This window comes from Pan troglodytes, chromosome 2 (assembly GCF_028858775.2).
Source record: "Pan troglodytes isolate AG18354 chromosome 2, NHGRI_mPanTro3-v2.0_pri, whole genome shotgun sequence".
In the NCBI taxonomy this organism is placed as follows: domain Eukaryota; kingdom Metazoa; phylum Chordata; class Mammalia; order Primates; family Hominidae; genus Pan; species Pan troglodytes.
In genome coordinates this window covers 123,388,416-123,411,302 of record NC_086015.1, presented here as the reverse complement: position 1 = coordinate 123,411,302, position 22,887 = coordinate 123,388,416, and the positions used below count along the sequence as shown (strand labels likewise).

Here is a 22,887-nt window from a genome sequence, read left to right as displayed (position 1 = left end):
CAAGTGCTTTATAGGGCAGCTATCTTCTCATTTGAAGGTAGACTAGGCATATGTCACATGAGAGCTCTCATAGGCAAAGAAATAGGTTGAAAATGACCTGACAATTCCACTTTATAGGTGTGGCTACCTTAAGTGCTTTGCCTTAACACTTAAGACTTAAACTAGCCGAGCGTGGTGGCTCATGCCCTGTAATCCCAGCACTTTGAGAGGCCGAGGCGGGTGGATCATGAGGTCAGGAGTTCAAGATCAGCCTGACCAGTATGGTGAAACCCCGTCTCTACTAAAAATACAAAAATTAGCTGGGTGCGGTGGCACGTGCCTGTAGTCACAGCTACTCGGGAGGCTGAGGCAGGAGAATCACTTGAACCCAGGAGGCGGAGGTTGCGGTGAGCCGAGATTGCGCCACTGCACTCCAGCCTGTGTGACAGAGCGAGACTCTGTCTCAAAAAAAAAAAAAAAAAAAAAAAAAAGACTTAAACTTCCTCCCCAAGGATTTGCCTAGACCAAGGTGGTTTCCAATTTTCCAGATCATTAAATAGCAAAATGCCCATTTCCTATTATTTTATTTTCAGGTAGCCTTCAGCAAGTTCCTCGTCAACAGTCTGTAAGGCCATGTCTAATATAGGCTACCTTCCCTCTTCTGGGTGATAGGAGGCTCTTTTGCCATCCACAATGGAATTTGATTTTTTTTTTTTTGAGATGAAATTTCGTTCTTGTTGCCCAGACTGGAGTGCAATGGCACGATCTCGGCTCACTGTAAGTTCTGTCTCCCAGGTTCAAGCGATTCTCCTGCCTCAGCCTCCTGAGTAGCTGTGGTTACAGGCATGAGCCACCACGCTAGGCTAATTTTTGTATTTTTAGTAGAGACAGGGTTTCACCATGTAGACCAGGCTAGTCTCAAACCCCTGATCCACCCATCTCAGCCTCCCAAAGTGCTGGGATTATAGGCATGAGCCACCGCGTCCAGCCTTGATTTTTATTTTTTTTGGCAAATCATCATTTGGCTGTCACATAGTATGTATCCTCTTCCTAAAGCAACGCGATCCTAGTTTTGGCAGGGAATAAGTTGTTTTTTAAGGGAGCATGATGAAGCTTCTTTCATAAGTAATCATTTGGATGCCAATAGACTATAGCCTCAACACTAAAGTTCAAGGTAAGGGTCCAGTCTCTCTTTTAAATGGGAACCTGGCAGAAGCACTGAGGTTTGTCCCCAGATTCACTGGGTCTTTGGGCACTTTCCAGAGGGGAAAAAATGTATTAGGTTGCTTGTAAGGCTTTAGCCAGTCTCTAAAATTTGCAACTTTTGACTCATTCCCTTTGGAGATAAGTTTTGCTGTATCTTTGACAAAATCCTATAGATTACCATTAACCCTGCAGATGTACAAAATATCAGCATGGATTATTTCAATTTGGTTTGTCTTGCTCTGTCGCCCAGGGTGGAGTACAGTGGCATGATCTTGGCTCACTGCAACCTCCGCCTCCGGGGTTCAAGCAATTCTCCTGCCTCCTGAGTAGCTGAGACTACAGGCATGTACCACTGCACCTGGCTAATTTTTCTATTTTTTAGTAAAGGCAGGGTTTTACTATGTTGGCCAGGCTGGTCTCGAACTCCTGACCTCAAGTGATCTGCTGGCCTTGGCCTCCCAAAGTGCTAGGATTACAGGCATGAGCCACCACTGGCTTGTACTTTCTCTGTGAGGAAGATTCCAAACTACTGCTTAATGTTCCATTCTATTAGCAAGTAATGCAAATCTTAATTTAGATAGAAGACAGCCACTTCTTGGCTTCCAGAGTGATTGTCATACTGGCCTCAAGTTACTCCTTCAAGACATTATTGGGGAAGGGGGTCAGAACAATTTCTGTTTTGTGTTCAAGAGAAACATTTAGTATCCCCATACCTTCTGAGTGTACTGTTACCTACCTCTAATTCCTGATTTCCTTAGCTTAAGTATTCTATCTATTCAAAGTTGCCCTGCAATGTGACTTTACCTTCATAATTCTGACTCTATATAGTTGTAGAGGCCTCTAAAGTCTTAATAATGAATCTAATATTCTTTGCAGTCTTTTAAAAAATTGATATAATGGTCTACTGTCTCCCTTCTTTGACCTTTCTACTATTTCCACAACTTCACAGTCCTTAAAAGTGAGAGAGTCAAAGTCTACATTCTGTTATCTAATTCCACTTTGTTTCTCATCTGCCTTCTCCATCCTTATAAAGTTAGTGATCAATCCCATGTGAGATTGTTCTCTTGATATATAGCTCCAGATTTCCTTCTTGGCACTGGTCTGAACCCTCCTCCTGCTTTGGGGATGGAACATAAATATCCTACTGGAATCTGTTAACAAAGTAGGCCTATAGTGGCCTGGGGTAGCAGTAGTTTTCACTTGTCCAGTGTGCTGCTGCAGCCCTTCATCTTAAAAAATTTTTTTTGTAATGGAACTTCTCTTTCTTGTGGGGACAGTTTCTTCAAGGGTGGGTATATGGGATGGATCTGGCCAGTAGAGTATTCCATTCCTCACTTCAGCTATGCCCTGAACTCTTATGTATGTACACATGCCCTCATTTTCTTGGTATTCATCATATGTTGCCTTGGGCCAGTAATAATTCATCCATCCATTCACTCAACAAATATTTGTTGAGGACCTTCAAAATACCTAGCCTATATCTTTTTTCTCTCAAAACAGATTCAGAATTCTTCAGGACACTGATAATGTCTTGTTTCTTTTTAAAAAATTCACTCTCGGGCCTGGCGTGGTGGCTCACGCCTGTAATCCCAGCACTTTGGGAGGCCCAGGTGGGTGGATCACCAGAGATTGGGAGTTTGAGACCAGTCCGACCAACATGGAGAAGCCCCGTCTCTACTAAAAATACAAAATTAGCCGGGCATGGTGGCACACACCTGTAATCCCAGCTACTCAGGAGGCTGAGGCAGGAGAATCACTTGAACCCGGGAGGCGGAGGTTGCGGTGAGCCGAGATCATGCCATTGCACTCCAGCCTGGGCAACAAGAGCAAAACTCCATCTCAATAAATAAATAAATAAATAAATACATAAATACATAAATTCACTCTCATTGAGTACAATACTTTGCACATAATAGGTATTTAGTAAGTGCTCACTAATTAAATTCCAATTGCAATCATACTTCTAATCTGGTAGGACCCTATATATACATCTTTCCTTTTAAAAAATCTTGTATCCATATATTAAATGCCATGAACATTGTTCTGTATTCCAAGAGTATCAGTGTCCAAGGCATCTATTTATTTTAATGCAATTATTAAACAACAATTGCTATAACATATAAAGGAGTAAACAGTTAAATGAGAAAAAGAAGGACCATGAGAAAAAAGTCACATTATAAATTACTCTCATTTTATGTGACTTCTCTTGCCTGCTCAGAGCATACCTTCATGCCTTTTCTTTAATATTATTCCAAGAACATAGTGGAATGTCATGTACCTGTGGCTGCTCAATACTTTTTCATCAATGTGGTAAAGTTGAGCTAGAAAAGGTATAGTTTTCTGTGCTTCCATTTTTTTTATTTTTTTATTTTTTAGAGAGGTCTCTCTCTGTCACCCAGGCTGGAGTGCAGTGGCCCAATCACAGCTCACTGCAGCCTTGACCTCCTAGGCTCAAGTGATCCTCCTGCCTCAGTCTCTGAAGTAGTTGGGGTTACAGGTGTCCATCATCACACTTGGCTATTTTTTTTGAGAGAGAGGGTCTCACTATGTTGCCCAGGCTGGTCTCGAACTCTTTTTCTCAAGTGATCTGCCTGCCTTGGCCTCCTAAAGTGCTGGAATTACAGGAGTGAGCCACTGTACCCAGCCGTTGCCTCCATTTTTTAATCTGTAAAATGGGAGAAGTATTACCTGTTTTGCCCACCTTATAGGTTTTGATGCACAACTACTACTATAATGTTCATTATAAACTATTAAGCTCTGTATAAAAAGTAGAACCCCAGAGTTTCCGCTTAGGCAAATGTATTAGTCCATTTTAATGCTGCTGATAAAGACATACCTTAGACTGGGAAAAAAAGAGATTTAATTGGACTTACAGTTCTACATGGCTGGGGAGGCCTCAGAATCATGGCAGGAGGTGAAAGGCACTTCTTACATGGTGGCAGCAAGAGAAAATGAGGAAGAAGCAAATGTGGAAACCCCAGATAAACCCATCAGATCTTGTGAGACTTACTCACTACCAGAATAGCTGGCCCCCCATGATTCAATTACATCCCACCGAGTCCCTCCCATGACAGATGGGAATTATGGGAGCTACAATTCAAGATGAGATTTGGGTGGGGACACAGCCAAACCTCACTTGATGCAAGTTTGGCTGTGTCCCCATCCAAATCACTTGCTGATATGGTTTGGCTGTGTCCCCACCCACATCTCAACTTGAATTGTAGCTCCCAGAATTCCCACATGTAGTGGGAGGGACCTGGGGGGAGGTAATTGAATCATGGGGGCAGGTTTTTCCCATGCTGTTCTCGTGATAGTGAATAAGTCTCATGAGATGCGATGGTTTTATAAAGAGGAGTTCCCTTGCACATGCCCTCTTGCCTGCAGCCATGTAAGATGTCCTCTTCCTTTGCCCTCCACAGTGATTGTGAGGCCTCCCCAGCCATGTGGAACTGTGAGTCCATTAAACCTTTTTCCTTTACAAATTACCCAGTCTCGAGTATATCGTTATTAGCAGCATGAAAAGGAACTAATACAGCAAGGTTCAGGTTCTTAAAATAGCATTTTAAGTGGAAATTACATACTTTCAAAATTACCCTTTACAAGACCTTAAATATCAATAAATTTAGTCAGGCCAGTTTTTCCTCCAGTATTGGAATGTATCACTCTTTCTTTGGTTGAGCACCAGATGAAGAATTGTATTTGACTTGCATATATGGGTTGTGTTGTTAAAAAAAAAAGCCCTGAACTGTTTTTAAAAACTACCAATACTTTCATTTTCGTGAAATGGTCACACAAATAAGAACCTTGCGGAAATGGGGACCACCAAGTGAGGAAACAGCAGATGTACCTCTCATTCTCATATTCTATATGAGCTACTGATTACATTAATTCTATATGAGCTGATTACATTAATAATGAACTAATTAGGAATAGTTTTGCAATCCGTATTTCATTGGCTCCTGTCTTTGCTTGCTGATGCCGAACTTCAGCTCCTTGCAAAATCCTCTGCCCATAATTTCTAAGAGCCCCTACACAGTGTTTTACATGGGCTCAAGAATGAGGCATATCTGCGGCCACGTGGATATCTGCAGCCACCTGGATATCTGCTGCTGAGTTTTCTTGAACACTTCTAGTACTCATCAGTGAGCCAGCCCCATTAAGCCAGGTCATTACCACGTGCTGCTGGACATCTTCATGACCTCCGTTGTGGCCCTGAAAGAAGCAAAATGCTTGTTTCCTGGAATCTCCGATGCTGCAAAATCGTGCCATCATTTTCTGCACAAGTGGCAACAAGCTGTAACCCCTCATCTTTTGATTATGTTGTGTGATGTAGTAATTATTTTAGTGCACTCCTATTTCTGCTCTTGGTACTTTCCTAGTGGACTCCACGAGGCTGTATTGGAATATGAATCTTCAAGATAGGTAAGGTGTCATTCCCTCAATCCAAGGATTAACAGCTGGCATGGCATGGGCACTGACCAACTGGAACACTTGCTGGTGCACTGTAGCTGTGCAAATTGACTGAAAAGCAGTCTGGCCAACCCCCACCTCTCTGTCATCCACACTTCTTGGCAGTCTTTCCGCCAAAACCCTTATGTAAATCACCTCTTGGCAGCCTGAAACTACCAATTTGCCAGATATGCCATGACATGTTTGAAGCCTGGTGGTGAACGGAGACTTGCCCCAAGCTGTGATTCTATTTGAATGCATCTAATTAAGAAATTTTGATACTCAAATTATATTGTAGAACCAATAATAGGAAAAAAATTAATGTAAGAAAAAATTCAGAAAACTAAAAAATTAATAAAACAACTTTTTTGGGGGGAGTATTTTCTCAGAGTGATTGTCCATATGCAGATATTTTATAAAGTTGTAATTTTGATGGTTATAATTGTTTCGCTTTTTCAATTACAATCACACTACTCATTTTGCCAACATTTACTGAGTTCCCACGATGTGCACAGCATTGACTGAGATCAAGAGAAATGCCTTACACCTCCATGTAATTCTATTTATACTGGAAGAAAGTTAGATAATGAAGGCAAAGCATGTGCGTGTCCTCATTTGGCAACTCCCTGTTGATGAATTCTTTTTTTCCCACTAGATGGTTTCTCTGGTGCTTAGAAGTACTTCACTTTAACTCCTCTCATGCCAGATTAAAAGCTTAACCTCCATAGGATAGTTTGCTTCCTCAGAGTTCCAGCTGACATGGCTGTGTAAGATATTTGTTTTTAATTCTAAAAGGGTCCAAGAGCCTTTGGCCTTGGAAATATTTTTAAAATGCAGTTGAATAAACCAGTTAGGTTTCAAAGCATATACAGCAGTTTTCTCAATTTGTTGCAAGCAAACGTTTCCCACCATATGTGGCACAGACCTGGGCACACAGTAGACAACAAGCACTTCCTGGTGGAATTAGGATATTCGTGTCTTTTCATGTGTTGTCCAACACAGGCCAGCAAAATTTATGAAATTCTATATAATCATATTTAAAGTCCTTAAGGATAAAAAGTACAATTGGAACACTTGATAAGAAGACTAAAAATGAAAACTGTATTCAAATTGTCAAGAAGTGGTTAGAGAAAGTAGAAGTGTACTCAACTGTCTCGGACATGTTGAGTCCTCAAAAAAAAAAAAAAAAAAAAAAAAAAAAAAAAAAAAAAACGAAAAAAAACCAGACTGGGTATAGTGGCTCACACCTGTAATCCCAGCACTCTAGGGGGCCAAGGTGGGAGGACTGCTTGAGGCCAGGAGTTCAAGACCAGTCTGGACAACGTAGGAAGACCTCTTTCTTTACAAAAATAAAAAAATTAGCTAGGTCAGTTGTGTGCCTGTAAGTCCCAGCTACTTGGGAGGCTAAGGCGGGAGGATTGCTTGAGCCCTGGAGGTAGGCTGCAGTGAGCCATGATCACACATCTGCACTCCAGCCTGGGTGACAGAGCAACAAATTATCTAAACAATAACAACAACAAAAACAAACAAACAAAAAAGAAAAGAAAAAACAATCAGAGTTGATATTTTCCTAAGACTTCTAACTGGTCCTAAGAGTAGCAAGATTTAGTTAGGGGAATAATGGTTATTTTTCCTAAATTACTACTTTTATCTTCAAGTACTGAACACTACTAGTGCATACACAATATACATTGTAAAAATAAAGAACAACAGCACCAGCCTGGACAACATGGCAAGACCCTGTCTCTACAAAGTAATTAAAATAGCTGGGTGTGGTGGCATGCACTTGTAGCCCCAGCTACTGCGGGGGAAGGGGGCAGTGGCAGGGCATGGCTGAGGCAGGATGGTTGACCTGAGCCCAGGAGTTTGAGGTTGCAGTGAGCTATGATCGCACCACTGCACTCCAGCCTGGGCAGCAGAGCGAGACCCCATCTCTTAAAAAAAAAAAAAAAATAAGGCAGCAGAGATAGTAAAACATTAACGGTTTTATAAAACTGAGCTATAAACTCTCATAAGGATCCTTTCTGGTTTCATATCTGGCACTTCATACTACTGTCTGATCTAGATGTTACAGAGAAACACATTCCTTGAGGCTTTGTACATTCCTTCCCATTTTCTTGCAAGATTCCATCCTACTGGGCACAGGAATGAAGCATCCTGATACAATTCAAATAAAGTTTTGGCCTGATTAAGGGAGACCAGCCCTCTCTGCATTCTGAAATTCCTTTTTGGATGATCCATAGGAGGTCTTACTTTTTTTTCACTTCCCTGCACCCCTGGCCAAGGATACTCAATATCCAAGAAACCAAATACCAATTTTCTTGTAGCTTTCACATTTCCCATCAACATGACATAGATTAAAGACCAAAAGACTTCTGTTCCATTCTGAGAGATGTGAGTCCCATTTCCATGTGAAGGAAATCTGACCGTTCCCGATTTACAGCTACTGAGGGCCTAAAATATTTGTTCTATATTTATTACATTTTAATGCACATAAAACAAAGCTGAATTCCTAGAATTTGCTGTAAAGAAGTATACTTCAAGTATTCAATCAACACATACTGTTTTCAATTCATTTATTCAATGTGAAAATATTTACACTCTTGTATAAAAAAGCTCTTTTCAAAAAATGTGAATGGAAATGAGGTAAAATAAATAAAATTGAAGTAGTTCAAAATAATCTAATCAGTAATAATATAGTAAACCACATGATTATACCCTTAGAAGTAAACATGTGACAAGCATGAAAAACTAAAAGGATTTGTTAGAGGCATGTGAACCAGAGCAACTCCATCTTAAACAGGAGTTGGGCAAAATGAGGGTGAAATCTATTGGGCTGCATTCCCAGATGGTCAGTTAAGGCATTCTAAGTCACAGGATGAGATAGGAAGTCAGCACAAAATACAGGTCATAAAGACCTTGCTGATAAAACAGGTTGCAGTAAAGGAGCTGGCCAAAACCCACCAAAACCAAAATGGCGATGAGAATGACCTCTGGTCGTCCTCACTGCTACACTCCCACCAGTGCCATGACAGTTTACAAATGTGCCATGACAGTTTAGACCCTATGTGGTCTAAAAAGGGGAGGCATGATTAATCCACTCCTTGGTTAGCATATCATCAAGAAACGACCATAAAGAATGGGCAAGCAGGCCAGGTGCGGTGGCTTATGCCTGTAATCCCAGTACTTTGGGAGGCCAAGGCGGGCAGATCAACTGAGGTCGGAAGTTCAAGACCAACCTGACCAACATGGAGAAACCCTGACTCTACTAAAAACACAAAATTAGCCGGGCGTGGTGGCGCATGCCTGTAATCTCAGCTACTCGGGAGGCTGAGGCAGAATTGCTTGAACCCGGGAGGTGGAGGTTGTGGTGAGCCGAGATCACGCCATTGCACTCCAGCCTGGGCAACAAGAACGAAAACTCCATCTCAAAGGAAAAAAAAAAAAAAAAGGGCAACCAGCAGCCCTCAGGGCTGCTCTGTCTATGTAGTAGCCATTCTGTTATTCCTTCATTTTCTTAATACTTGCTTTGACTTTTGCACTGTGGGGTCACCCTGAATTCTTTCTTGTGTGAGATCCAAGAACCCTCTCCTGGGGTCTGGATCATGACCCGTTTCCTGTAACAGATTCAAGTGTTTTTCTTTTATTTTCTATAGTATACTCCTTTAAGATATCAAAATCAGAGTATTTATATAATTTGCCAAAGGCTTGATATGCAACTTTTCATACAACCAGTCTATTTCACAGTGACAGTGTTTCAAACACTCTCCCTCTTCTTTTTGGGTAGTCATTCATTACTTTCCCATTTGGGCACACCTCACTGGTTATAAGACACATAACCAACTATGCCACATCTTGTTACTCTGGGCATATTTTCAGCAACAGGAAAAACCACAGTGTATGTTACTTCAGAGGCTTTCCTATAATGGTAATGTCTTACATCTGCTAAAGTACCTCTCCACTGTCTACAGGACAAAGCCCAGTTTTTTTTTTTTTTTTCCTGTAACATTCAAAGCTCCCTCAAACCTACCTTTTCAACCTTATCTTCCATTAGTCTTCTCTATCAGCTTTTTGTTCCAACCAAACTGGTTTTCCCAAAGTCAGAAGAACAGAGTCACACTGTCCTTAATTGCTGTTACAGCTCCACCCACATGCGGGTTTACTAAAGAGAGGGTTTATCTGATGGGTTGAAATTGAAGTGATGGAAAGTAATTTACCTCCCCTCTTCTTTCTTCATCTTCAAATCCTACTACTCCTCCTTTAAGATCACTTTAGATTGAAGTGTCCTCCACTCACCTATTATAAATAGGAATGCATGGGCAATTTATTTTAAACTTTGTAGTAACAACCATATTAACAAATTATAGGCCAGGCATGGTGACTCACGCCAGTAATCCTAGCGTTTTGAGAAGCCATGGCACGCAGATTTTGAGCCCAGGAGTTTGAGACCAGTCTGGGCAACATGGCGAAACCCCATTTATACAAAAAATACAAAAATTAGCTGGGTGTGGTGGTGCACCCTTGTAGTCCTAGCTACTTGGGGGGCTGAGGCAGCAGGATCCCTTGAACCCAGGAGGTTGAGGCCGCAGCACTCCATCCTGGAGGACAAAGTGAGACCCTGTCTCAAAAAAATAAAAACCAAATTATGTTCTGTCTCATAACTTTTATCAATTCAAAATGTGATTTTTATAATTTATTTAACTTTTCATGTAGTTGCTTCCCTAGAGGGTAAACTCCCAAAGGACACTGATCCTCTCATCCACCTTATATCAGATGCCTAGCAGGTGTCTCAAATATAATACTCACTATTGTCTAGTTTTACTATTTTAACTTATATGACAAAGGATTATCATAAAAATTTTGGTTGGAAAGCTTTGCTGAGAAATGTGAATTTTTTTTAAGAATTCCATTGTAATTAGAGGCTTCTGAGGGACATGTGAATCATAGTGAAGAAATAATATAAATGTTATTTTTTGGGCCAATTCCCCTTAAAATCAAACACAGAGGTGGGGTACAGTGGCTTACACCTGTAATCCCAGCTACTTAGGAGGCTGAGGTGGGAGGACTGCTTGAGCCCAGAAGTTCAAGGCTGTAGTGAGCTATGACTGTGCTACTGCACTCCATCCTGGATAACAGTGAGATTAAAAGATAAATAAAAGTAAAAAAATAGAAATTTATTATAAAAATACTAAGCAAAGACATTTAAATATTTTCATTTATATTTAAATATGTTATTGACAAGTTATTCTAATTTGTCTTCCTTTCCAATCTTGATCCAAATGTACTTATATTTTACAGATTGGAAATATGGTAGATATACAACCTGAAGTTCTATATTTTTCAATTAGTATTGTTTCCTAAACATATTTCTGAGTTACTTTTGGTGGTTGTATTTATTTTTACTGGCTGCCTAATATGGAGTTAATACAGCATAGTTTACTTTACTCCTCTATTATCCTGTGATATTTTCCTTTATTTTCTCTTGGCCCACATCTTAGACATTACATAATTTCAAACTATCTCAAGGTCTCCAAATACCTTGTTAAACATTTCAGCCATTGCATAACCTTTTCTTTTTGCCTGGAATGTTCTTTCCTTCCTTATCCATCTGTACAACTGTACAACTATTCTTTGTCTAAACTAGTGGTTCATAAACTTTTTTTTTTTTTCTTTTTGAGACGGAGTTTCGCTCTTGTTGCCTTGGCTGGAGTGCAATGGTGCGTCTCAGCTCACTGCAACCTCCACCTCCTGGGTTCAAGCGATTCTCCTGCCTCAGCCTCCCAAGTAACTGGTATTATAGATGCCCGCCACCACGCCCAGCTAAGTTTTAAAGTTTTAGTAGAGACGGGGTTTCACCATGATGACCAGGCTAGTCTCGAACTCCTAACCTCAGGCGATCCACCTGCCTCGGCCTCCCAAATTGCTGGGATAACAGGCATAAGCCACCACGCCTGGCTTGTCCATAAACTCTTGATCTTGAGCTAACATGATATGCACATTATAAGATACACACAGAAATAAAAAAAGGATTAAAGGTGCACTATTTTAAAGATAAATTTCAACCGGCCCGGTGTGGTGGCTTACGCCTGTAATCCCGATACTCTGTGAGGCTGAGGCAGGCAGATCACCTGAGGTCGGGAGTTCGAGACCAGCCTGACCAACATGAAGAAACCCCGTCTCTACTAAAAATACAAAAGTAGCTGGCATGGTGGCACATGCCTGTGATCCCAACTACTTGGGAGGCTGAGGCAGGAGAATCACTTGAATCGGGGAGGCGGAGGTTGCGGTGAGCCGAGATCGCGCCACTGCACTCCAGCCTGGGCAACAAGAGTGAAACTCCGTCTCAAAAATAAATAAATAAATAAAGATACATTTCAATTATTTAAGGTCCCAAACCATTTTGTTTTCACCCTCCTACTGCTATCGGGCCCCTAACAATTATTAACACTTTTTCCAATGCCTCATCGGCCAAGGGATGTTTTTAGGTTGGCCTGCAGGGTTTGAAAATTTGGTTACCAACATTTAAAAATGCAGAGATTTCACACAAAAATCCAATTTTGGGGTTTCTTTTGGGAGGAAAAAAATTGAACATCTGAGAACACTGGACCCACATTCCTGAGGGCAACAATCTGCTAGAGCTGAGCAACTGTTCCTTTTAGTTATGGCATGGATATTCCAATTTGCCATTTTCCCTATCATTCCCCATTGTCTTACACAAGGCCAGTCTCACTCATTTGCTTTACTTGTCTGGCCTCTGTAAGCCATTTGAATCTGCAAACACTATCTAGACCTTTCCTGTCTTCCATCAAAGCTTACTTTGTTCTGTCCCAAGTCCTTCATCAGTGTTTCAAAGCAAGAGCCAGGTAATCTGATCAAATATAGGTCCTTTTACATGTGCTTTCTGGAGACAGCATCTTAACAGAAAGAGATGACTCTGCAGGTAGAAATTACAGGCACCACTGGATTACAATCAGGATGGCAACTGTCTGTTCTACTTTCTGTTATCTTGACGTAGCCATACCTCACTGTTCTAAAGCAGACCAAAGGAACTGGTTCTATGGTAGAACAATGGACGCTGGTCTTACGTATGAAATCTTCTCAAGCTGCACTTTTATAGATCACCCTAGTTCCAAAAGATCCAAAGCTACCACGGGCTCCTCTGACCCCCCCATTTCCTCGGAGGCTTCAGGATATCCGGCCTGACGGCATTTCCCCTCACCTGCTTTCGGGGCCCGTTTTGCGCTGGGCAGTTGCGCCCAAGGAGCGCGCGCATCCAGCATGAGCTCATTTCTCATGGGCGTTTCCAGAGGCCCGGCCGGGCCGCGCACACCGAGCGCAGCAAGCCTCTGTATCAATGGCCCCCGCAGCTGGGCGGGGCGCGGCCGCCCAAAGGCGCTGCCTTTCTGGAAGCTTTGTTCCCATTTTAGCGTCTGAGAGCTTGCAGCCGGCTGGGAAGGCCCCCTTGGTCCGTCTGGCCCTTTCGGGGAAGAGGCCGACACTCGGCACACGCGATCCAGGGCAGAGGGGGGCCTTGGGCGCGCAGAATTGGCTGCGCCCCGCCGAGAGCCTCCTGTGGGTGGGGAGAGCCCCTCCACCCCTCTGCTCGCTTGAGCGCTCAGAGCCCAGGGCCGCCGACCGCAGCACTTTCCGATTTGCTGCACCGAGGGCCCGCGGTCCGTGTGTGCGGTTTCCACTGTTGTTGGAGGCGGCCGCAGGCGAACCGTCCGGTCGTCAGCCACGACCCGAGTCAGGCATCTCCCCGCTCCTGGGACCGGGGCCGAAGGCCAATCACACTGCAGCTAGGTCTTGCGATTGGACGGCAGTGAGAGCCGATTGGCCGCCGCCGCGAGTTTCGGGCTCCCTCCCTCTCCCTTTTGCCCCAACTCCAGCGCCTAAGCTTCAGGCCAATGAGACAGCGCTTTATAGACGCCCTCCCTTCGCTTTCTTCTCCCCACCTTGGAGAGGGAGGGGAAGTCCTGACTGGCCAGACTGTCCTCGGAAGCCCCCTTCTCTTCACCAATCACCGAAGGAGGTACGCTCCCAGCGGAGTTTTCCAGCCAATCACAAAGCGGCGGCGGCGCCCAGCCGTGCAGTTTCACCAGCGTCTCTGGGTTTCACCGTCCTCAACTCTTCAAGCCTCTTCGTAAGGGCCGGCGACTCTGATTGGCCACTGTTGCCATTGTCGAATGTCTCCTCCAGCCAGCCACCGAACAAGGCGAATTCACCCTTTCCGTTCGGCTACCTTCGGCATTTTCCGCTCTGTGGGCGTGGTTTCCCAGCGTCACTTTCTAATTGGTTTCTCAGGCTGATCGGCTTTTTCCGGGAGGAGCCGCAAACAAACGACGTCCGTGATTGGCTCCGTTCGGGCTTCGGCTCCCAGCCGAAGCGGGCGAGCGTGGGGCTCGGCCGGCGATTCCCAGACGCCTGTTACGCGGGCGGCGGGGCGCTGGGCGGTGTAAGGCTGGGTGGGGGAGGAAGGAGGTGGAGGACGAGTAGGAGGGGGGAGGAGGAGTGGGGAAGTGCAAGGCGGCTGCGCAGACAGCGCTCCTCACACAGAGCAGCCCCTGACCCGGGCGAATGCGGGCTTGTGCCGCCGCCGCCGCCGCCGCCCGGGCCAAGTGACAAAGGAAGGAAGGAAGCGAGGAGGAGCCGGCCCCGCAGCCGCTGACAGGGCTCTGGGCTGGGGCAAAGCGCGGACACTTCCTGAGCGGGCACCGAGCAGAGCCGAGGGGCGGGAGGGCGGCCGAGCTGTTGCCGCGGACGGGGGAGGGGGCCCCGAGGGACGGAAGCGGTTGCCGGGTTCCCATGTCCCCGGCGTATGGGGAACAGTCGAGGAGCCGCTGCCTGGGGTCTGAAGGGAGCTGCCTCCGCCACCGCCGCCGCCATGGCCGCTGGATCCAGCCGCCGCCTGCAGCTGCTCCTGGCGCAATGAGGAGAGGAGCCGCCGCCACCGCCACCGCCACCGCCCGCCTCTGACTGACTCGCGACTCCGCCGCCCTCTAGTTCGCCGGGCCCCTGCCGTCAGCCCGCCGGATCCCGCGGCTGCCGGAGCTGCAGCGTTTCCCGTCGCATCTCCGAGCCTCCCTCTCCCTCCCTCCTACCCATCCCCCTTTCTCTTCAAGCGTGAGACTCGTGATCCTTCCGCCGCTTCCCTTCTTCATTGACTCGGAAAAAAAATCCCCGAGGAAAATATAATATTCGAAGTACTCATTTTCAATCAAGTATTTGCCCCCGTTTCACGTGATACATATTTTTTTAGGATTTGCCCTCTCTTTTCTCTCCTCCCAGGAAAGGGAGGGGAAAGAATTGTATTTTTTCCCAAGTCCTAAATCATCTATATGTTAAATATCCGTGCCGATCTGTCTTGAAGGAGAAATATATCGCTTGTTTTGTTTTTTTATAGTATACAAAAGGAGTGAAAAGCCAAGAGGACGAAGTCTTTTTCTTTTTCTTCTGTGGGAGAACTTAATGCTGCATTTATCGTTAACCTAACACCCCAACATAAAGACAAAAGGAAGAAAAGGAGGAAGGAAGGAAAAGGTGATTCGCGAAGAGAGTGATCATGTCAGGGCGGCCCAGAACCACCTCCTTTGCGGAGAGCTGCAAGCCGGTGCAGCAGCCTTCAGCTTTTGGCAGCATGAAAGTTAGCAGTGAGTATTGATTTTATTTTACACCCCTTTTCCACCTCGCCCTTAAAATAAGAAACCTCGAAATACCAGGATCTGAAATTATTAGACCTCCTCATAAACAGGCAATGGAAAAGGGCAAAACCTATCTTCAGTCAAGGATGAAGCAGCTCCCTTTTTACTCCTCCCATACCCCCTCCCCCGGTCTCATTAACCTTGAATTGAGATAATATGATATTTATTTGGATGATTCGATTTCAAACTGCTTTCTTGTACTTTTCTTGCTGTTGGTAGTCGGTTTCATCAAGTGCTCGAGTGTTTCCACGTTAAAGTAGTGATGACAGTGTTTACTTGCCCATCCTTTAGAATAAAGAGAAGGACAAGATTTGATTACTAAACCATTATATGCACATTTGCAGAATTTTTGGAATTTGGAATGAGAGAGTATTTTAGGTCTCAGGGGTTATGATAGTTTGATATACTTAATAGAGACGTTAAATGTCCCACCCTCCCAACATTTTTTTCTTGTTTGTATGACTACACATAATATTTGTTCTTAATCTGTGGATGAACTTGCTCAGTAACCATTCACATTTGGAGGCTGCCATTGATTTCTCTCTTTAGAAGGGACTAGTGGGAGCCAATAAATACCTAGCAGCAGTAACATCTCTGTATGCATTTGTGTTCAATTGGATAAGTGGTTTGATGTGTTATCTCTTAACCTTCCTGTTTTGACATTACCAACCTGCCACCGTATAATTTATGTTTAATCAAAAGTTAACTTGGAAGTATTAATAGGTCCAAGTTTTGATTGAGATTGTTTTGTCATAGTGCCAAATACTAAGTTAAATGTTGTCACTGGCTCATTACATTTAAGTTCAATTTTGGAGTGCTACTGCGTTCATTACCTGTTAAATGTTCTGGCGGGTTCCTTAAAAAGGACGATTTAAAACACTCTAGCGTTAGTTTCCATCATATTTAGATAACTGTGGATTTAGTTAGAAGAATGTGGATTTAGTCCTTTCCATTTTGGCTTTTGCAGATGGCTATGGTCCTAGAAATAATAGGGATATTTGGGCTGTGTTCAGGGTTGTGGATAGACTACTCTTGTTCTGGGTTTGTGCTGAAAAGTATGCTCTTGAAGTGTTTAATATATACTAAGTATCTAATGTTCCAGTGTATCTCTATTTATGGAGAAGTTCATGTGGTATTTAATGATAGCTTGTTTAAACATACTTGCAGAATTTAACAAAAATATCTATATTGTTTCCTTATTGTGGGAAAGAGGGGCATCATGAGGGCAAAGACAAATTAATTTGTTGCCTAGAAGAACTGAGAGAACTAAAGAACTGAGATTTTAAGAACCCACACACACGCAAAACATGATGTTATGTGAAATTTATTATATTCTTAGGCAACATAAAATGATCACTTTTAGTTGAACTCAAGATTTCAATTCATGTTGGCTTTGGGAACTAGCCTGAAACAGGGTAGTCTAGGTAATAGCTGAATGGGAGATAATTTTTGAAAATTAATTTTTTTTTTCCTGTGGCTTGCAAGTAGAGAATGCCCGGGTAGGTAAAGAGGAAAGCTGATTATGCATCTTTCAGGGAAGGGTCGTGCTTTCTAAGCACTTCATGGAGTCATTTGAAAAATATTTTAAAATTCCGGGGTAATTTTCAGCTATGATGATACAAATCTTATAATAGCTACTTAAGAGCCTCTTGTGGTACTGGAGTGTTTGTATGTTTTACATCTTGGTAATATAGTTTGAAAACCAGTCAGTCTATTTCAGCTAATTGATTTATTAGCTTTATTTCAGAGATCTGTAATGCTAGATTATAATGCTACATTTTGGGACTTTTCATTTTCTTTTCAGGATTTTCTTTGAAAATGACTCTTGAATTCTTGGTAATACAGATACTAACTAAGGATGGAGTAACTCTTGTAAAATATATAGATGAAAATGTTTAATTCCGATTACCATATAGGTCAATTTAGAATTTTAAAAGTTGGAGTTTAGTGTTAATTATGTGTTTTTGACAGCTTTGACTTTAAAAGCATTTAAAAGAAAGGGGAGTCTTTAAGCATTTGTTAGGATGCTAGCATTCTAAGGAACCCCTGTTGAAAACAGACATAAGAAATTGTAGTCTCTGCTCTCGAAAGCTTATCCTTTAGTTGTGGAGGGAGGCTATGGGGAAAAAAAAATTAAAACAATAGCGTGATGACTGCAAGATTGTAAAATACAAATTGAATCATTCGTTCAGAGTGGCAAAGAGTAAAGGGGTGAGACTGATGGTTGGGAGAGGAAAGACTTCCTGCGGACAAGGTGTATTAGGACTGATGTTAAAGGAGGTGGTAACTTGAACTGGTAGAAAAGCATGAAAGGTCTAGGTGGAAGGAGTGTACCAAGGAACAAAGATGGTGAGTTTTGCATGAGAGACAATAATCAAGTTGACAAATCTGAATTAAAGGGGCCTAAGTAAGAACATAAGAACAGATGGAATTTGAGAAATAAGAGAAAGTTAGCTGATGGAGGGCAGAGGGGTTCTGTACAAGTTTGATTGAGATTCAGAAGAGATCTGGATTTATTGTTGGTTGCTGAATAAGATGTAAGATGATTTTTGCAGTTGAATTAGTGAATTATAGTAGAGAGATGCTAGAGCCTTTTTAGGGAGCTAGTAGGGTATGTTGTGAATCATGAGGGAATAAAGTAAAATGTGAAAGTGGGGTGAAAGGAACAGGTTTGAGAGACAGTGTGAATGAAGAACTGGCAGAACTTCATACTGGACTGAAGTGGAATATTTGTGAAGGAGTCAAGAGTTAAAAATAAATTCTGATGTTACTGGCCTGGAAGACTTGACTGCTGAGTTATATTGTTAATTGTAATGGGAAAATTGAGAAAGTGCTGAGGTGAGAGGGTAGGTGAGTTCACTTTCTTAAAATTTAATATACAATAAGTTCCCTTGAAATTCAGACAGCAGTTAGTTACTGGCAATGATATTTGACTTCCTAGTCTATTAATTGCATAGTTTCTAATTTTTCTACACCTAAAGATGTTGGATTTATATTCGGGAGCAGTAAACTAAGGGCTTTTATTTAAATGCTTCTCATCAAAGTCCTAATTTTTTTTTTTTTTATATACAGCTTCAAAAGCCTCACACTTGAAACCTGGTTATAATAGTTTCATGATGGCTTATTTCAGATCAATGAAAATACTTTTGGGACTAAACTGTGACTGTAACATTTTAGATATGTAGCCATTAATCTTTGATATATGCTTAAAACTTGTTTTTTATAAATAATGATTATTACTATTATTTTAAATGCAAAATTTATCTAAGAATAAAGTATTGAGAGCCTTCACTTTGTGAAGACTCCAGAAGAAATTAAAAGTTGATTTTATAACAAGTATTTTTTGCCCTTTTTGTTGAGTTTAGGCATTAATCCCAAATTTAAATCAGTATATTTGAAATACTACTTTTTACTTGCTATAGTGAAACCAATGTTTCATTTTTGTTCACTTCCAAGTTTACATGTAATTAAATAAATGTTTATAAAGTTTTTCTTTAGAATCACATGATATTTTACTCCATAGGGAAAGTAAGGGACTGTTTGTGGCACTTTTGGTTAAAATATTAGTAATCCTTTTGGTATATACAATTGGAGAAAATTTAGCTAGTTGTTTAGGTTTAATACTTAAATATAAGATTTAGAAATATGAAAATAAGTCTGTATCACTTGTTTCCTCATATAAAGCTTTTTTAGATCAAAATTTCTATTAGCAAAGAGAGAATAATAGTAGCTGCATATTATTCTGCAGTATTACGTCGTATGGTGATTAAAGCCAAAGAGTAGGTAGCAACTTAGAGTTTCCGTATTCCCCTGGGAAGTTTAATCTCTTTATGACATCTAAAAATTAGGTTATTAGAGTTTAGTCCGTTTCTTGATAATCCTGTGTTAATGTGGAAAAGAGTTCATGTGTGAGACTGAAAACCAGAACTTTATTTTCAGTCATTTCCCAACCCGACTTCCCCAGAGTTGTTAAAACGTTTAAGATATTTAAGAATTGCATGCTTTCTTGTTGCATGCACCTGTAGAATGCTAATTGTGAAGTGACAGTAAGTCACAGGCAAAAGGAAAAACTTCAAGGGAACCCAGTGATTCACAAATCACCTTATGGCTGATTGGGAACTGCATTTAGAAAATGAGGTGACATCTTCTCATTTCATTGGCAAAGTTCAGCTGAAAATCAGTACTTGCACGCTTTACTGTGTAGCCCTTATATTAGAATTGAGTTGCAGGTGTGAGATAATATTTTGGAGAAACAGCAAGGCTGGGAAAGTCAGAGATTTTATTCCAGCAGCAGAGTCTAAAGAGTGGGAGAGCTCTATTTGTGTGTGCACTTTATGCATAGAGAAGGCTGTGAAACATGCATATGTTGACCCTATTGTCACAGTTCCATACTTTTAAATAAGACCCATGAAGTTGAGACAGGGTTGGAGATAACAGACAGGATGTGAGATTGTGGTGCTTCTTGTGATGCTCCACCCTATAATGGAGAATGGAGGGGCAGAACGCTTGTGTGGGTGAGACAAGAGTGTGTGTTGGTACTAACAGGACCAACCGGGTTCCCCGGATATTGTTCTTCTAAGAACATAATCACCATAAGTAAATTAATTTGTTGGAATGTTTATCATTTTCTAGCTGATTTTGTGTGTGTGTGTGTGTGGGGTGGTGGTGGTGGAAGGGGAGTTTTCCCCGATTTCAAGAATAAAAGCATTTTCATTGTTCAGAAGAAGAGCATTTTCATTAAAGCGGAGGTTGCACTCTTGGCATTTTATCTTGAGTTATACAAATCATCCTTGGTTCTACAAATCAAATTGCTTTTGAAATTTGTTGAGTGTAATGTATAAATGTATATTTATATAAAAACCTGTGTGAATAGAACAGCAAGGAAAAACTGAGTAGAGTTAAAGAACAGTTTGTTTTCCCTGAGATTTTCTGCCTTTAAATTTATATAAAAAAGGAATATTCCATTTTATGTTATTGAGTTTTCTATTTTTTTTTAAATGAGCTAATACTCAGTACATAATGGACATTTTTAGTAAATTATTCCAATATACTTGTGTCTGTAATGCATTTGATGTGGTATAAGATTTAGAAACACAATTTAGTTCGGCTGGCACGGTGGCTCACGCCTGTAATCCCAGCACTTTGGGAGGCCGAGGCGGGTGGATCACGAGGTCAGGAGATCAAGACCATCCTGGCCAACGTGGGGAAACCCCGTCTCTACTAAAAATACAAAAATTAGCGGGGGCGTGGTGGTGTGCGTCTGTAGTCCCAGCTACTCAGGAGGCTGAGGCAGGAGGATCGTTTGAACCCATGAGGCGGAGATTGCAGTGAGCTGAGATCGTGCCACTGCACTCCAGCCTGGGCGACAGAGAGAGACTCCGTCTCAAAAAAAAAACAAAACAAAAGACAATTTAGTCGATTTGGGTTCTTAGTTTATAATCCCCCTTACCATTTTTGCTTATATTTTGGGAAGAGAGGTCAACTTCCAAACAATGTGCAGGTTCCAATTTTATAAGTGATTAAATCTTATATTTTTTGTATTGAATAGTTTTCCTAGCATGTTTGGTTTGATCACTTGAAGTAATGATGTATTTGTCTTGGAACTAGTTTTGTCAAACCAACTTTTTATTTCCAGAGTACCATGGTTAACAACAGTACAAAGCCAAGTCCTTAACGTGTTCCCTTAATAACATGGTCTAAGGTTAATTTCTTGATTCTTATTTCAAATCAATTCAGTAATAAAAAGTACACTTTTTTTTTTTTGAGATGGAGTCTCGCACTGTTTCCTGGGCTGGAGTGCCATGGCGTGATCTGGGCTTACTGCAACCTCTGCCACCCAGGTTCAAGCGATTTTCCTGCCTCAGCCTCCCAAGTAGTTGGGATTACAGGTGCCTGCCACCACACCTGGCTAATTTTTTGTATTTTTAGTAGAGACGGAGTTTCACTGTGTTGGCCAGGCTGGTCTCAAAATCCTGACCTTGTGATCTTCCCACCTCGGCCTCCCAAAGTGCTGGGATTACAGGCGTGAACCACCACACGTGGCCGAACTAAATTGTGTTTCTAATTTAGTTTTCCCGAAGAATAACAGCTGTGCATCAATGTGGAATTGCGTTATTTGGAATCTCACCTTATTGGAATTGGCTGGTAATTGACAGTAAACAGAAGTGCTCCTGAGCAGCTAATATCTGCAGACAAATGGAGTGTAAACTTTGCTCATAGGTTAGTTTTCAGGCTTTTATTAATGGTTCCTTGTTATTATTTAACATATAGTTGTAATTCATTGAGTTGTCTGGGTTTTTTTGAAATCACAGATCAGGGGAATGGATAGGTACTGATTAAGCATTATGCTACTGAAAAGAATGGATGATTCGGGGAAACAAGCATATTGGGATTACTTAGGGTATGTAGATTCATATAGTTCCAGGGTAAATCATTCTGATAATTGTTGAAAATGTTCACCCAGAGAAATTTTTTTTTTTTTTTTGGAGACAGGGTCTCGCTGTGTTGCCTATGCCTAGCCTGGAGTGCAGTGGAACAGTCTTGGCTCACTGCAGCCTCTGCCTCCTGGGCTCGGGTGATCTTTTAACCTCAACCTCTGGAGTAACTGGGACTATAGGCATGCACCAACATGCCTGGCTAGTTTTTGTAGTTTTTATAGAGAGGGGGTTTCGCCATCTTGCCCAGGCTGGTCTTGAACTCCTGGAATCAAGCAATCCATGATTACAGTCATGAGCCACTGCACCCATCCGAGAATATTAATTCTCTCTTAAAGAGGCAGGAGGCAGAAAAATCTCTTGTGGAAACCTGGGCTTCTGCATAAACTACATAAAATATCTGTAATTTGTTGATCACTGAAGTGATGAAGAGAACCGGGTCACCTCTGTCTGATTCACCATCTTCTAGTTGGATTTCAGCAGTATGGATAAAGGTACTAAAGTCTTTGGTGTGCTAGCCCAGGGTATTGTTTCCAACTCTTTCTTCCATTGTCCATCTACATTTATTCACTCCGCAGCAGAGTTTTATCTGATTTAAGATTTGTTGTCTTACTATTTCTGTTTTTTTTTTTTTTTTTTCCTCCTTAGTATATATGGAATTGCTGCTTGGATTTTGGCTGGCTTGTACCTTTTGTTTGTGGACTGCTTAGAAGGCACTGCATGGAGTCATTTAAGCTTTCTTATGAATTATGAATAGCTATGTAGAGAGGAACTTTTCTAGATACATTTATGGCCTATGAGAATTGAAAAGCTGGGTATCTTAATTGTTAGGCTGAAGAAAAAGGGTGATAGTGGCAAAGTAGTTTTTCTTTTGGAGGTCTGAGAAATTCTTAGGGGCTTAATTGGCTAATATAACTAGAAAGGTTGGGTGATTTAGGTTTTTTTCCAAGGAAAGGTATCTTATTTAAATGCAACACTGTCTGCTTCCTGTTATTTTATAAAATTAGTTAATACTTTTTTTTTTTTCTCGAGACGGAATGTCACTGTGTCGCCCAGGCTGGAGTGCAGTGGCACAATCTTGGCTCACTGCAACCGCCACCTCCCTGGTTCAAGGAATT

The 22,887-nt window shown here is 41.9% G+C and overlaps 1 protein-coding gene and 1 long non-coding RNA gene across 5 annotated transcripts in view; one reads left to right on the top strand and one right to left on the bottom strand.

Moving 5' to 3' along the window:
- Positions 1 to 8,193: 8,193 nt before the first annotated feature.
- LOC134809471 (uncharacterized) lies at positions 8,194 to 10,252 on the bottom strand. Its single transcript, XR_010155303.1, has 2 exons — positions 9,665 to 10,252; positions 8,194 to 9,251 (listed from the first exon to the last, which is right to left on the bottom strand). It is a non-coding gene; the product is annotated as an uncharacterized LOC134809471 (long non-coding RNA).
- A 2,728-nt stretch (positions 10,253 to 12,980) lies between these two features.
- The window catches only part of GSK3B (glycogen synthase kinase 3 beta), a 272,442-nt gene continuing 262,535 nt past the window's right edge, over positions 12,981 to 22,887 (top strand). For all 4 annotated transcript variants that reach the window (XM_016941724.4, XM_016941721.3, XM_016941720.3 and 1 more), the window contains exon 1: positions 12,981 to 15,284. In XM_016941724.4, the coding sequence (XP_016797213.1) occupies positions 15,197 to 15,284 (88 nt within the window). In that variant the 5' untranslated portion in view covers positions 12,981 to 15,196. The remainder of the gene's footprint in view (positions 15,285 to 22,887) is intronic.